The sequence below is a fragment of the Barbus barbus genome, assembly GCF_936440315.1.
Source record: "Barbus barbus genome assembly, chromosome: 28".
NCBI lineage: Eukaryota > Metazoa > Chordata > Actinopteri > Cypriniformes > Cyprinidae > Barbus > Barbus barbus.
In genome coordinates this window covers 14,124,706-14,141,464 of record NC_136756.1, presented here as the reverse complement: position 1 = coordinate 14,141,464, position 16,759 = coordinate 14,124,706, and the positions used below count along the sequence as shown (strand labels likewise).

General features: G+C 41.7%; 1 protein-coding gene across 1 annotated transcript in view; it reads left to right on the top strand.

The window, feature by feature from the left end:
- Positions 1-16,759, top strand: part of hmcn2 (hemicentin 2) — an 81,950-nt gene that overhangs the window by 46,536 nt on the left and 18,655 nt on the right. The window contains exons 31-55 of the mRNA XM_079382709.1: positions 879-1,157; positions 1,239-1,381; positions 2,385-2,535; positions 2,615-2,848; positions 3,720-3,833; positions 3,945-4,132; positions 4,262-4,358; positions 4,677-4,838; positions 4,928-5,041; positions 5,128-5,324; positions 5,831-5,912; positions 6,008-6,139; positions 6,227-6,370; positions 6,484-6,643; positions 7,115-7,239; positions 7,322-7,505; positions 7,583-7,680; positions 7,800-8,078; positions 8,468-8,661; positions 8,752-8,833; positions 9,197-9,333; positions 9,419-9,560; positions 15,556-15,700; positions 15,808-15,935; positions 16,068-16,224. Coding sequence (XP_079238835.1) covers positions 879-1,157; positions 1,239-1,381; positions 2,385-2,535; positions 2,615-2,848; positions 3,720-3,833; positions 3,945-4,132; positions 4,262-4,358; positions 4,677-4,838; positions 4,928-5,041; positions 5,128-5,324; positions 5,831-5,912; positions 6,008-6,139; positions 6,227-6,370; positions 6,484-6,643; positions 7,115-7,239; positions 7,322-7,505; positions 7,583-7,680; positions 7,800-8,078; positions 8,468-8,661; positions 8,752-8,833; positions 9,197-9,333; positions 9,419-9,560; positions 15,556-15,700; positions 15,808-15,935; positions 16,068-16,224 — 3,868 coding nt within the window. The remainder of the gene's footprint in view (positions 1-878; positions 1,158-1,238; positions 1,382-2,384; positions 2,536-2,614; positions 2,849-3,719; positions 3,834-3,944; positions 4,133-4,261; positions 4,359-4,676; positions 4,839-4,927; positions 5,042-5,127; positions 5,325-5,830; positions 5,913-6,007; positions 6,140-6,226; positions 6,371-6,483; positions 6,644-7,114; positions 7,240-7,321; positions 7,506-7,582; positions 7,681-7,799; positions 8,079-8,467; positions 8,662-8,751; positions 8,834-9,196; positions 9,334-9,418; positions 9,561-15,555; positions 15,701-15,807; positions 15,936-16,067; positions 16,225-16,759) is intronic.

Here is a 16,759-nt window from a genome sequence, read left to right as displayed (position 1 = left end):
ATCATTTGAAACCGCACTGGTTGTGCTCTATGGTTTTGATTTACTAAAAAGAAAAAGAATCATAAGATGATTCTTTGAATAATAAGACCAGACTGATTGTAATGCATGGTTTTGATTCACTAAATGAACAAAATTATTAGTCATTCATTTGTGACCCTGGAGCACAAAACCAGTCATAAGTAGCACAGGTATATTTGTAGCAATAGCCAAAAATACATTGTATGGGTCAAAATTATAGATTTTTCTTTTATGCCAAAATCATTAGGATATTAATTAAAGATCATGTTCCATGGAGATATTTTGTAAATGTCCTACTGTAAATATATCAAAACGTAATTTTTGCAATGCTAAGAATTTAATTTGTTCAACTTTAAAGGCGATTTTCTTAACATTTTTTTTTAAGATTTTTTTTGCACCCTTAGATTCCAGATTTTCAAATAGTTATATCTCCGCCAAATATTGTCCTATCCTAACAAACCATACACCAGTGGAAAGATTATTTATTCAGCTTTTCCAACTATATTGGTTTTGTATGTATTTGATTTATTTAAAGATGGCATTTGAATTTTCGAAATATATGTAACCCCCTGGGTCCGCACCGCCACACCTTGTTCTTGTTCCGAGTGGGTCTCGAACTCTGGTCTCCGGCATGGGAGGTGGGCGCACTAACAAGGAGGCTAAAGACTGCAGCCACTAGTGTCAGTCGCTAGTGCGCCTCTTGAGATCAGGGGAGTGAGGTTTACCTGCACAGCACCTACCCGCTGGCCTCCGTTACATATATATTTTCATGGAAATTTCTCACTTCTCAACACCCACATTTTCTTCATCTTTACTATCATCCAGTTCTTATCCAATCTTTATTTTCTGTCTTTTCACAGCTGCTCCCTTGATTCGTGACGCCGGTGAGAATTCAGAGGTGACTGTCGTTCTGGGCTTTCCTGCTGTTCTTCACTGTGAAGTTGAGGGGATCCCACTTCCCACGATCACCTGGCTAAAGGACAACCAACCCATTGTGTCCAGCCCTCAGCTCACGTACACACAGAGTGGACAGTCTTTGCGTGTTGCTGCGGCCCGTGGTGAGGATGCAGGCACCTACACCTGCCGAGCAACTAACCCAGCTGGAACAGCACACAGACACCACACATTAAGAATTATGGGTAGGTATGCAAGGTAAAGAGATTTACATAACTAAAGGTTCTTTGCTTTTGTCAAAGATTAATGCGGTGCCATTTCCTCAGTACCTCCACAGATTGAGGGAGATTCTACGACACTCAGCTTTGGCAGAAGAGAAGAGAAAGTGAGAATTAATGGGACATTGACTTTGTCGTGCCTGGCCAAAGGCTTTCCAGAGCCTGTCACACAATGGTTTAAAGATGGACAGGTTCGTATATCTATTTTATGCCCCTCAGGTTATGTCTAGACCATACTGCATGATTGTGAGTGTCATATTGCTTTTTATGCAACAGTTAATGAATGAACAAGAACAGAATCAGAATCAGAATCAGAATGAGCTTTATTGGCCAAGTATGTTTACACATACAAGGAATTTGTTGTTGAGACAGAAGCTCCACAGTGCAACAGAAAGACAGTAACAGGACAGGACACAGGTAATAAAACAAAATAACAAGAAATAGCCAATAACCAATGTACAAAGCAGCAAAAAAATAAAAAAATACACAATATATAATATATAATATAGGCGACTATGTATGTACAGGTCAAGTATGTGCAAATTAGAAATGAGAAAAATAAAAATAAAATAAGTGAGTGTGGTGAATGGATAATGAATTAGTTGTGTGTTCCACGTTTATTTACTGAGTGTTCATGAGATGTATTGACTGAGGGAAGAAACTGTTCCTGTGTCTGGTCGTTCTGGTGCTCAGAGCTCTGTAGCGTCGACCAGACGGTAACATAATATTGAGTCACTTACATTTTAAACACAAAAATATTTCCAAACAAAATAAAAGCACAATGAAGTCAGAGCAACATGATCTGGATAAGCAGTGATTTCAAATGTATTGGTTGAATGAATGATTCAATGACTCAATCATACATATAGTCACTTGTTTAATTCCTGGATAAATCAGTGTGTTTTAATACATTTAATTTAATAATGATTAAATTATTCACTCATACGATCACTTTTTTGTGTTATTGGACTATACAGTTTGAAAAGATGCTGTTTTTATTTGCTTTCTACTTTGATTGACCTGAATGAAACAAGAAATTAAAATGAAAGCAAGAAATATTCCTCTGAGCCACAGCAGCTCATGTCCAGGAAGGATCCGGGCCTGAAATCATCCCTGGGCTTTTCTAATCATCTTTTAAGGAGTAATGAATGAAACAGTCATATTGAAACACTCTCTATTCACTCTGTTCCACAGCTATTAAATGGGAACACACACACCGGTCTGAGAGTGAACGGTCACATGCTCCTCATCGAGAATGCCATGTTATCTCATGAGGGCCAGTACACATGTGTGGTTACCAATTCTGCTGGAGAGGTCAAGAGAGACTTCCACCTTATTATACAAGGTCAGTGCTTATTATACACACATTAACTTCAGTTGATATGTGTAGATATCAATGATTGTTTCTTGAACTACCTCCTCAGTGCCTCCAATCTTTCACCGAGTAATAAATGGTGCTGCTGGTTTCTCGCTGGGGGAGAGAGAAGGAGACGAAGAGGATCCTGACTGCACTGAAGGGATGGTTGAAAAGCGAGAGGTGGTACTGGGACACTCCATCAGTCTGTCCTGTGAGAGCAATGCTATTCCTCCTCCTCGACTCAGCTGGTACAGACAAGGCAGGCAACTTACCAGCTCAGATGGAGTTGTGTTGTTACCTGGTGAGTGGAGTGAAATGTATTTTGGTGCCATGAATCAGTAAATAAGCTTTATTAAACAGTAATATTTTGAAATATTGTTACAATTTGACATATATATTTTAAATATATCTTAGAATGTAATTTATTCCTGTGATGGCAAAGCTGAATTTTCAGCATCATTATTCCAGTCTTCAAACTCACATAATCCTTCAGAAATCATTTTGATATGCTGATTTGCTGCTCAATAAACATTTTTTTATTATTTTGTTGAAATGTTAAAACAGTTGGGTGCTTAATTTTTGTTGGAAACAGTGATACTTTTTTCCATTTTCAGTTAAAAGTGAATGTGTTCCTTATTCTAAAGTGTTACTAATTCTAAAATTAAAATTAAAGTGTTATAAATTCCTAATTTGCTGCTTATTAATAGTTAGTAAGGTAGTTGTTAAGTTTAGGTATGGGGTAGGATTAGGGATGTAGAATAAGGCATTAATATGTGCTTAATTGCTACTAATAAATGGCTAATATTCTAGTAATATGCATGCTAATAAGCAACTAGTTAAGAGACCCTAAAATAAATGTTACCCAGTTTTCTTTGATGAATAGAAAGTTCAAAACAACAGCATTTATTCAAAATAGAATTATTATTTTTTGTCACTTTTGAACAATTTAATGGATCCTTAAGTAAAAGTATTAGGTTATTTTAAATAAGAAAAAAAATATTGTATGTACTTGTTTGGATGTATTAGCATGTCTAGTACATGTGACAACTTGGTTTAACCATGGTTCTTTTTAATTATTGTTGTTAAAAACGAACAATGCCATCAATTTTGAACTGGAAGATAAAACACTGGCATATACAGTACATTTTTGTTTTTTGTGCCATTCTCCTCAGGAGGGAACATCCTGCAGATTCCACGAGTTCAGCTTGAGGATGCTGGGAAATATACCTGCCAGGCTGTGAATGAAGCTGGAGAGGACAAAATGCACTATGACCTGGAGGTGTTGGGTAAGGAAGTAAATCCATCAGGCAGATCTCTCTGGCATTCAGATTGTCAGCTTCATTAATAATGAGCATGAATAATCTACATAAACTTCACTAATTTTACATTTTACACAGTTCCTCCTTTGATTGATGGCCAGACTGATGAGTTCATGCAGGATGTGGATGCTGTGGTCAACTCCACTATATCACTGCGCTGTGATGTCACAGGAAACCCCACTCCATCTGTATCTTGGCTGAAGGATGGTCTGCCCCTCTACAGTGGCCCTCACCATCAGATATTAGAGGATGGGAAACTGCTGAAGGTGATGGTCAGGAGCTCAGAAATACAAGCGTTATCATTGATTTATGTTACAAGGTTGACACAAATATTTTGCTTATTTGAGAGAAAAAAAATGAAGTGCCATGCCTTGTATAACTGTGTATCTCTGTAGATGCTGAGTGTGCAAGTGTCAGATGCGGCCAGTTATCAGTGTGTGGCAGAGAATAAGGCTGGAGCTGTCGAGAGACTCTACAGATTGTCTGTTCAAGGTAGGAGCAATTGACGGTTCCAGCAATCATAGAAAACCAGGAAACATCAGGGAATTGTGTTTTTCAGCCTATATTTGAATGGTTTCAGAGGGATCATGTGACACTAAAGACTGAAGTAATGATGCTGAAAATAGGAATTTGCCATCACAGGAATACAATACTTAAAAAAATATATATTACACTATAAAAAGTTATTTTAAATTAAATGTATTGTTATATTATATTATTGTTTTACAGTAGTCAAATAAATGAGCATAAGAGCATAACTAATTAGTTATTTGTGTAATACACTATTAATACAGCATGCATTTTTCTTAGTTCCACCAAGGATTGTGGGTCGCCGAGAGGAGGATATGAGTGTGGTGGAGGGTCACATGATCTCTTTGCTGTGTGATGTGCAGGCATACCCGCCTGCTGACATCATCTGGACCAAAGATGGACAGTTTCTGGACTTCAGCACTGGCATCCACCTACTGCCAGGTGATTTGCAATCTAACTCTCTGTGTGTATCAATAATGCTTTGTGAAGCATGTATGCATGTATGTAATGTGCCATCATCTTGTCCAAAGGTGGTCAGATGCTGCAGCTTCCCAGGGCTGGACCGCAGGATGCCGGGCAGTATGTCTGTACAGCCACAAACTCAGCCGGACAAGACCAAAAGAGCATTCTCCTTACCGTCTATGGTTAGAGGACTACGGGTATTTTTGTTCATTAATTGCTTCAGCAGATAAACATAGCAATGAACACTGTTTGATTTGGCCCTTTCTAGCCCTGCCTTCACTGGTGCCACGTCTTGAATCAGAGTCAGAGGTTATGACACCTCAAGTCGGGTCATCACTTATTCTGCGTTGCTCAGCCAATGGCACCCCTGAACCAGAGGTCACATGGTATCGTAATGGACTTCAGCTGGCTGCTGGGAATGGTTTGAGGATAGAGCGGCAGCAACTTGAGATAGTTGGGGTGCAGGTAAGAAAGCACGGAAAAAAGTTACGATGATTTATGGGAGATTTGCAAATGCTCCCACATGTAGACAACTTTAAATGCATATGAAGTTACATAGCATATATACTACTGTTCAGTTTTGGGATCATTATTTTTTTTAAGAAACCTAGTATTTAGCAAGAAAGCATTAAACTGATCAAAAGCGACTGTAATGACCACCAAATAAGCATATTACAATGACTACTAAATGATCATGTGACACTGATGGAGTAATGATGCTGAAAATTCAGCCTTGCATCACAGGAATAAATTACATTTTTAAAATGTATTAACATTTTTATTAAGTTTATTTTGTAATAATATTTGTACATTTGTATTTTTGATTAAATAAATGCCAACTGGGGGAGCTTGAAAAAAACAAAACCGACTTCAAACTTTTGAACAATAGTGTAACTGTATAAATAGTGTAAATGTACAAATAAGCAGTGTATTTCTAGTTATTTCTTTGTTGACATGGTTTCTTTCTCTAGGTGGCTGATGGCGGGGTGTACACCTGTAAGGTGTCCAACATTGCAGGTCAAGTAGATCGCACCTTTAGAGTAACAGTCCACGGTGAGTCCTAAAAACACAGCGCAAACACAGTGAAACATTTATGCTTTATAACAGTTACAGGTGCAGTGTGCAATTTTGCTATCTTTCACTTTTAGTGCCTCCTGAGATGGAGGGCCCTCTTCATGAGACCCTCACTCAAAACATGGGCTCACACATCACCCTCATCTGTGAGGCCTCTGGCGTACCTGTACCCAACATTGCTTGGCAGAAAGACGGCTCTCCTATTGGTCAGTTAAATGCTGGACACCTTCAGATTTTAGTGTGAATGTTTTTTACTTATGTTTTTGTATTATGTTGTTTGTTCCTTTGTGTAGAAAGCAGTTTGCAATGGAACTGGTCAGCGAGAGGAAACAGACTGGAGTTAGGCCCTCTGCAGCTGTCTCATGCTGGCACTTACACCTGCATCGCTAAAAACAGTGAGGGGCAGACGCAGAAGGACTACTCCCTTACTATATATGGTAAAACCGCAACATATCGCTAATCTCAGTATCAAATAATCTCAATCTTGTTTCTTGAGTCACACTGTGTGTGATTTACTCTACATACAACCAAATGCATTTGTCTCCATCAGCGTCACCCACCATTATAGATTCTGGCCACCCATCAGAGGTCAGTGCACCTGTTGGGGAGGAACTGACTCTTGAATGTCGGGTGATGGGTACACCTACTCCCAAAGTGAGCTGGTTGAAGAACGGAAAGACACTTGAGAATGGAGAAACGGAGCAGATGGAGTAAGGCTCTCACAATGATTAATTGATTTCTTTCATTTTTAATACTACTACTAATAATAATAATGATAATAAATATTTTACATAATATAATAAAATATATTGTAATGTAATATAATATAATATAATAATAGTATTTTTATCTGAAAACACTGAAAAAACTATTTAAAAAAATCAGAAGAGAGAATCTTTATGAAAACTACATTTTTCCAATCAGTTGTTTTGCTTATAATATTATTTGTAATTAATTGTATTAAATTGCATAAAAAAATCAGCAGTGGGACTTTGACCCCACCGTATAATATATACAGTATATATAATTAATATTTTAATATAATGAAACATATTTTTTATTTATTTTTTTCAATTTATATTCCAACTTTGTGCTTTAGAAAGAAAAGCTTGTTTATAGTTCATATTTGAACTAACTTATATACTCCTGTTTGTGTGTACTTATATACACGTGTATTACAGTATCTCTCCAGATGGGAGCACTCTAACTCTTCTGAATATAAGGCCAGAAGACTCAGGAACATACACCTGCCTGGCTGTCAGCTCTGCTGGCCAAGAGAGCAAGATCTATACCTTGTTCGTACTGGGTGAGAGCAGCTTTCTCTCTATAGTGTTTTAGCAAACACAATACACATCTGTTAAATAATTTCTATGCTTTTTGCACTGCAGTTCCTCCCTCCATAAGTGGAGAGACCAGCGTCCCCCGGGAGGTGCACACCACTCAGCACAGTGTGGTCACACTGGAGTGCAAAGCCACTGGGATTCCTCAACCTCAAATCAACTGGCTGAGGGACGGTCATCCTTTACTCCTGTCACCCCGTGTCCACCTGCTTTCTGCAGATACTGTTCTTAGGTCAGTAAAGATTATAATTTCTGATATTATAGATATAACATTAGCTTGACAGTGTCCTGTAACCTGTGTTGGATAAGGATTGCACCGGTGCAGCTGTCTGATTCTGGCATCTACTCTTGCGTGGCTCGTAGCCGAGCTGGATCAGCTAAACTCAACTTTGACCTCCACGTGCAAGGTACAGCAGACCTTTTTAATTGATTAATTTATGTAAACACGAATCAGTTAAATAATATATGAAAATAGAAACAACAAACCTGCAAGTTTTTAACCATCGCTGTTTGTCCCCCTCATCAGCTCCCCCTGCGGTTGAGCGCACAGAGCCGACTGAGCAGGTGGCAGTGGTCCAGGGCTCTTCGGTAACACTGACCTGTGAAGCCCATGGTGTGCCTCCTCCAACACTATCGTGGCTGAAAGATGGCCAACCGCTTTCACTGCACCGTAATCTTCTGCTGGATGGACAGGAAACCCGCTTCCTGCTCTCTGATGTGCGTCCCAGTGATGGAGGCCTCTACAGCTGTGTGGCGAGCAACCAGGCAGGAAGCAGTACCAAGACTTTCAACCTGACCGTGCTAGGTATTTGCAGTTGAAAGCAATGTAAATATGCAAAGTAAAGAAATTAGTGAAGGTTTTTGAGTTTTTGAGCCACTAAAGGGATATTGCGATGGTTAAAAAGAAATGAGATGGAAGGAAAAATAGTTTCAAAGCTTTTGCCTTCTCTCGCAAAACTTTTGTGTTCCCTTGCCAAACTTTGTGCTTGCTGTGAAACATTTTGCATTGGGTCGCAAACATTTTGTAATGGAAATAAGTGCTTTTATGAGAGAATGCAAAGTTAGTTGAGGGGACACAACAGTAGCATGAGAATGTAAATGTTTTGCAAGAGAACACAGAGTTTTTCAGGAAAGCACAATACCTTTGCCAGAGTATGCAAAGTAATACGCTGAGGATGTATTTTCCCATAACAGAGCCCCCCAAAATCTCTGGCTCGTCATCCCCTGATGAGCAGCTGGTTGCAGTGGACAGTGTGCTAGAGCTGGAGTGTATCGCGACCGGTCTTCCCCCTCCAACCCTCAGCTGGCTGAAAGATGGGCATCCACTACAGGACAGCATGGCAGTAATAGAGAGAGATGGGGAGCTGCTCAGAATCAACAAAGTTCAGGTGCTTATTCAAATGAAGGTGTTGAGCTTGTTTGTATTAGGTTCACATTTGTTTATGGCTTTGAGGTTATACCAGTATGTTTTGAAACAGGTGGAGAACGCAGGTCTATATACCTGTCTTGCTAGTAGCCCAGCAGGAGAGGATGGTAGAAACCACTGGGTGCGCGTTCAGCGTGAGTATATGTGTAACAGTAAAGACTTTTATCATTTTACAAAAGATTTTAATTTAGAATAAATGGTGTTCTTTTGTACTTTCTATTCATCAAAGAATCCTGAAAAAATGTATCACAGTTTCCACAAAAATATCAAGCAGAACAACTGCTTTTAACATTGATGGTAATAAGAAATGTTTCTTGAGGACCAAATTGACATATTTTTGAAGGATCATGTGAGACCAGTATTGATACTAAAAATGCAACTTTCCCATCACAGGAATAAATTACATTTTAAAATATATATTAAAATAGACAACACTGAAAAAATCTCATGTAGGACCATAGTCCTAACAGGTGAATCATTTGTCCGATCACTTTCAGTTCCACCCACTCTTCTCGGCTCTAATGACGTCAGAACTGTATCGGTTCCAGCTAAAGGTCACTTGACACTGGAGTGTCAAACCGACAGTGACCCTCCACCAGAGACTGAGTGGTACAAGGATGACGTCAAACTACAGGTTGCTCAGTGTACTTTCTGGATCTATTTGTAACTTTTACATTCACATATCACAGTCACATTATTCTGCCTTTTCTGTCTCTCAGTTGGGAGGTCGAATTCAGTCCATTGCTGGTGGACAGTATTTGGAAATTCAAGATGTCCGGACCCAAGATAGTGGACAGTACAGCTGTGTGGTCACCAACATTGCTGGCAGCACCAGTCTGTTCTTCACTGTAGAGATTCTCTGTAAGTTTGTGTCACTCATTCTCATGTCGTTTCAAACTTGTGTGACTTTCTTGCGTGGAATTTCATATACACCAGGGGTGCCCAACCCTGTTCCTGGCGATCGACTGTCCTGCAAAGTTCAGCTCCAACTCTAATCAAAAGATCTTCAGGATCGCATGCAAATTAAAGGCAGGTGTGTTTGATTAGAGTTGGAGCTAAACTTTGCAGGACAGTCGATCGCCAGGAACAGGGTTGGGCACCCCTGATACACACATTAGCATATACATTGCTGTTCAAAAGTTTGAGGTTGGTAAGTTTTTTTTTTTTTTTTATGTCTTTGAAAGAAGCCTCTTATGCTCACCAAGACTGCATTTATTTGACTAAAATGCGCAAAATATTAAATATTGTGAAATATTATTACAATTTAAAATAGCTGTTTTCCATTTGAATATATTTTAAAATGTAATTTATTCCTGTGATGCAAAATCTGAATTTTCAGCAGTCATTATTTCCAATCTTCAGTCACAATCATTAAGAAATTATTCTGATTTGATGCTCAAGAAACATTTCTAATTATCATCAATGCTGAAAACATTTTGCTGCTTAATATTTTTATAGAAACTGTGATACAATTAAAAAAAAAAAATGCATTTCTATAAAACAGAAATCTTTTGCTGTCACTTTTGATCAATTTAATAGATCCTTGCCGAAAAAAAGAGTAACAATTTATTTTAAGGTGTACTTTTTACACATTGCATGTACTTACTATTATAACAATTAATTATGCATAATCCTAACCCTAACCATATAGTAAGTACATGTAGTCAATTAATATTACTCATTCAGCACTTAAATGCATAACTACACTGTAACAAGGACACCTTAAAATAAAGTGTAACCAAAAAAGTATTAAAAATCACATTGACCCTCAAACTGTAACATATCTGTTTCTGTTTAGTTTCCTTTCTGCCCATATTTGGTTCTTCCTGTTTTAGTTCCTGTCCTAGTTTTGTTAATTAATGATCCCCATCACCTGTGTTTGATTAATCATCTCGTTTCCTCGTTTGTTCCTCTCCCTTTATAAGTCCTCAGTTCTGCCTTTGTTTTTGTCGGATCTTAAGTTAGTAATGGTTATGTGAGTTGATGCTTAATAAAGTCTCCTTTTGTTATTCTCTGTCGTGCGCTCCCTTTCCTACAACCACCAACCATAACAGAAAATCCGACCGCAACAGAAGATGGGCAAACTGGCGCAATTTTTTGATCTGGCTCAAGCCAACCAGGAACCAGCAAGCTTTATTTTGGCTTTTGCGCCTCTCGCCCTCGCCAGCACGCTGGATGGAGGGACACTTAAGATGATGCTCCGGCTCGGGCTCACCTTCCACCAGCAGCGAGAGCTCCCAGACACCTCCGATCTCGACTGGAGAGAAGCCACCATCCATTGTCTGGAGAGCCTCCGACCCCGAGCCGGAGCCCTACCCGCGGTGATTAAGTTACCGCCGCCCGCGAGGTTAGTGATTCCGCCGCCCACGGCGACGACAATTACAGTTTTTGAGCTGCTGGATACGGCGATACCCCCGGACTTCTCAGCTCCTGTCCTCTCCCCTGAGCCCGCTCTACTACAGCGCCCTCCTGTGCCTGCTCCACGCCAGCGCCTCCCTGTACCCGCTCTGCCACGGCAAACCCCAGTGCTCGTTTCTTCAGAGCCAGTCCTTCCAGTGCCCGCTTCTCCAGGACCAGTCTCCCCAGTGCCCGATTCTCCAGGGCCTGTCCCTATGCTGACAGAGCGCACCCAGGAAGTAGTACTTCCCAAGCATCCCCAGGAGTTTGTGCTGCCTGAGCGCCCTCCAGTCCCTGCACCTCGCCATCGCCCTCCAGTGCCTGCTCCTCGCAAGTGCCCACTAGTGCCTGCTCCTCGCAAGGACTCTCCCGAGTTTCCACTGGTTCCGCCCAGCTCTCCTTCGTCTCCGCTGGTTCCGCCCAGCTCTCCTTCGTCTCCGCTGGTTCCGTCCAGCTCCGCGCTACAAGAGCGCCCCTCTGAATCCGCGCTTTCAGAGCGTCCCCGAGAATCCAGTCCTCATGTCACGGCCAGGAGTGCAGATCCCGAATCCCGAGAATCCAGTTCTCAAGCAACGGCCAGGAGTGCCGATCCCGAATCCCGAGAATCCAGTTCTCAAGTCACGGCCAGGAGTGCCGATCCTGATCCCCGAGAATCCAGTTCTCAAGTCACGACCAGGAGTGCCTATCCCGAATCCAGTTCTCACGCCACGGCCAGGAATGCCGATCCCGTATCCCGAGAATCCCGTTCTCAAGCTACGGCCAGGAGTGCCGATCCCGTTCCCCGAGAATCCAGTTCTCAGACCACGGCCAGAAGTGCCGTTCCCAACCCTCAGGTGTCCGCGCTGCAAGAGCGCCCTCTTGTGCCCGCTCTTCCAGAGCGCCCTCTTGTGCCCGCTCTTCCAGAGCGCCCTCTTGTGCCCGCTCTTCCAGAGCGCCCTCTTGTGCCCGCTCCTCCTGAGCGTCCCGCAGAGTCTGCTCCTTCTGTTTGGCCCCTAGAGGAGAACGTCCCAAAAAAATTTTTGGGGGGGCCATATAGTCTCAGCCTGTGTGGCCGGGTCAAGGGCCAAGGCCCCTGATCCACCTTGGGCTCTCAAAAAAATAGATCCGCCATGGCCACCCAAGGGCCCCGATCTGCCATGGCCACCCAAGGACCCCGATCCGCCATGGCCATCCAAAGACCCCGATCCGCCATGGCCTCCCGTGTCTCCTGATCCGCCATGGCCTCCCGTGTCTCCTGATCCTCCATGGCCTCCCGTGTCTCCTGATCCGCCATGGCATGCCGAGTCTCCTGATCCACCATGGCCTCCCGAGTCTCCAGTCCCGCCAAGGTCTCCCGAGTCTCCAATCCCGCCATGGTCTCCCGAGTCTCCAGATCCGCCATGGTCTCCCGAGTCTCCAGATCTGCCCTAGAGGCTTCCCTTGTCTCCTCCCAGTCCTGGCCCTGCTCCAGCCTCCAGGACGCCCGCCCCCCCTCCCCGATGTTACTGTTACGGTGCGGGACGCACCTTCCGGGAGGGGGAGATACTGTAACATATCTGTTTCTGTTTAGTTTCCTTTCTGCCCATATTTGGTTCTTCCTGTTTTAGTTCCTGTCCTAGTTTTGTTAATTAATGATCCCCATCACCTGTCTTTGATTAATCATCTTGTTTCCTCGTTTGTTCCTCTCCCTTTATAAGTCCTCAGTTCTGCCTTTGTTTTTGTCGGATCTTAAGTTAGTAATGGTTTACGTGAGTTGATGCTTAATAAAGTCTCCTTTTGTTATTCTCTGTCGTGAGCTCCCTTTCCTACAACCACCAACCATAACACAAACATTTGAACTTTTATTAATGGTAATGACAGATTACATTTCAAGTGCTTACCCAGATAGCATGCAGATGTAGGCCACTTAAGGCAATGATACGGCACTGCTGGCCTTCTTATGGCCCATACAAAATGGATGTAAGCCTGAAGTGGCCCACGTGTAAAATAGCAAAAATGGCCCAAATGTATCAAATCACATGTGGGCCTCTGTAGGCAAAGATACGGTGTTCATGGCATTGTGTAATCAGAATGTGAACCTAAAGTGGCCCATGTGGTAAATAGTGAATATGGCCCAAATAGTGCCAACCAAATGTAGGCCACCTTTGGCAAAAATGTGGCACAATCGACAAAGGCTAATCAGGGTGTAAACCAAATGTGTTTCAGCAAATGTGGCCCAGGTATATTAAAACGTATCTGGGATATGGCGCAGTGAGCTCTGGCTAATGTGGCTGTGATCTTAAAAATTACGCCCACACATAAAATGACAAATATTGCCCAAATAATTCATAACAATTTGGGCCACTTTTGGCAAATATACTGCACAGTCAGCATTTGTTATTCAGTGTGTAAGCCTAACTTGTCCCCCATTTGTCACGGCAAATAAATAAATAAATATTGGCTAATTGACACTGGCTAACCTAAGAGATTTTGGCTACTTTTAGTAGGATGCAACACAGTTAACTGATGCAGGGAGATCTGGAAATTAGTCTTAAGGTGGCTACATACCAGCCATTTATCTTTTGAAACATGCTTTTAATGGCATTTTTTTATGTGTGTAATGTGCAGCATAAAAACAGAAGTGCACTATAATGATAGCTCTTACTGTCGTGGTTTCTATTCATTTGGACTTTGTTTTCATTTTACACCGTTTCCCTTGTTGATTGTATTATTCTGTTCAGGTGTGCCAAGTTAATTATCCTTGTTTGGTCTGAGTACTTAAGTTCCTGCATGTTCACTTTGAGTTTGTTTGGTCTTGCGTCTTAAATGTTGCTGTGCTACATTGTGTTTGGATTTACCCTTGTTGGATTTACCATTAAAGACTTATGATATAACCTTTCATCTTCATTGTGCGCTCTTTAACACAGCATAGCCGAGACACTTACAGACTTACTGTGCAGGTAGAGTCTGAGTAAGAAGCATTTAGGATCAAACTCGTGAAGAACTGTTTTTAAAGTATTAAAATGTGTCTTTGAATATTTATCTGTGACATTTGAATTGCTGCTTGTGCAAAACTCGGGTCGGGATCAATTTACCAAGTAAGACACATTTCTGGAACTTATTTGAACATTTTGGGAGGACATTTTTAAATTTCTCTTTACTAATGTTGAGTATTGTTTATGCGTAACTCACTTAAGGCTTAGAGTGCGTCTCAATCAGCTCCCTAGCTCCCGAACTCGTGAATTAGTAGATTGTGTACACAAATTCGGGCACTGGTAAGTTCCCTGACTCACTGCACGTTGGGACGGTGATCACTCGATTTCCAGTGAAATGATTATCTACAGCATCAACATAGTAGAACGTCATCACTGGAATTAATAAACAACAGACAGGACCAATCTAATTTTTATCAAATTTATTTATTCTCTTTAAACCACATCATTCTGCTACATGTTCCTACAACATTTCAGCCGAATATTAATTATAAATCATAATTAGATGTGTTCATTACTTGTCTAGCGACGTGTTTCTTGAAATATACCAAAAACGGTCTGTCTTTTCTTTTCAAATCTCTGTCACGTTCTATCACGTGTCATTAGATTTACCGAGTTGACTCGTGTGGTTTATGTTTCATGCGTTGTGACGTTATTTCCGATAAGGGAGCATAGTGAGCGCAGGTGCTCCCTAGTTTTTGTGGTGCATTGTGGGATTTTTCAGGGAGCGAAAGTTCCAGTACACTGGATGGATTTCGTGATTGAGCCAACCCTTTAAAAAGGCCGACTCCCTAATCAGTGCCCTGACTATTGAACAAGGGAGCTGATTGAGACGCATCCTTAGTGTGGCCCAGATAATGTATATTTATGGTTTATTTGGTTTATTATTTGCTAAAATGTGGCAGTGCAATAGCCTGCTTGTGGACCATTGCCAAAATGCCACCATTCCATGCAGCATGTGGGTCACATGAGCAATGTGGGGAAGGCCAGGTTTAGAATAAAAATCCACTGTGGCCCACATTAGGGCCAGTTTTGGTTTATTTGGTTGGCTTACATGCGGCAATGCTAAGGCTTACTTGAGGCCCAAATCTGGTGTTGGATCTGGGCCAGAATTAAAATCCATGTGGCCCAGATTTGGGCCAGTTCTGCTTTATTTGGTTTATTCGTGGCTGACATTTGGCCTTCCTTTGGCTTGTTTATGGCCCAAATCTGGCAAACAGAGAGGACCGCCCAAGTGCCATCGTTGCACGCGGTATGTGGGCCAGATGAAAGTGTCAGGTGTGGACCTGATCTGGGCCTCAGGAATTTTGTTATCTGGGTATGCTTTCACTGTATGGAAAACAGTAAACATCCTGCAAAGCAGGATGGTTAGCAAATTATGAGCAAATTATGATTTATTTTTCATTTTTGGGTGAACTGGTAATTTATTGCTAATCATAATGTTGTTAATTCTCAATTAGTCAGACTTTGGTTCGAAGGAAATAAAAAGCTTCTTGATTTTCACCTAGTGCCACCGGTCATCAGAGAGGGCAGCTCACTGATCGTAGCACATGTCAATCAGGATGCAGTGTTGCCATGTGAGGTGGAGGGAGGGCCTTCCTCATCTGTCTTATGGAGGAAAGATGGCGGTCCAGTCCCACTTCACCATGGCAGGTAAGTTTGAACCTCAAGCAATCAAGTAAACAACCGCTTTAATCCTGTCCTGAATTTATTGGATATCAAAGTTCCACCATGTAAATTCAATCTCTGCCTGCTTACAGATTCACCTTGCTATCTGAAGGCTCTTTGCGCATTGCGTCAGTGCAGCTATCAGACGCCGGGCGTTACTACTGCAGTGTATCCAATCAGGCAGGATCAGACCATCGCGGCATGGACCTTAAAGTCTACGGTACTGCAGGACACTTACACTTTCTTTAGGTTGCACTAAAGAGGCATAAAGACATTTTCATCAACCTCTTAAATGAGTTCAGACTGGTTGCCAGGCTAATTCTTTCTTTCCTATCCTCATTTATCATTTCAGTTGGGCCCTCGATCAGCCCTGGCCCCTTTAATGTGACAGTGGTCACAGGTCAGAGAGCAGTGTTGAGTTGTGAGAGCACAGGCATACCTGCTCCTCAGGTGAGCTGGAAAAGGAACGGCTCGCCCCTCAATGTGGATCTTCAGTCTGGCGCTTACAGGTTTGAAGTGATATTTGAAATGATTACACACACACACACACACACACACACATCCTGAATTCTGGAAATGTTGGGCTTCTGGACCATGTTCACATATGGCTTCCTTTTTACACGATAGAGCTTTAATTGGCATCTGCAGATTGCACGGCAGATTGTATTTACAAACAGTGGTTTCTGGAAGTATTCCTGGGCCCATTTAGTAATGTCAATGACAGAATCATGCCGATGAGTGATGCAGTGTCGTCTGAGGGCCTGAAGACCACGGGCATCCAACAAAGGTCTTCGGCTTTGACCCTTACGCACAGAGATTTCTCCAGTTTCTCTGAATCTTTTGATAATGTTATGCACTGTAGATGATGAGATTTGCAAAGCCTTTAAAAACATCAATCCTCAACGTCAAATTGCAAAGTATTCCACAATCTTTTTACACACTCTTTCACAGATTGGAGAGCCTCTGCCCATCTTTACTACTGAGAGACTCTGCCTCTCTAAGACATATATAATATGTAATATACACTCACCTAAAGGATTATTA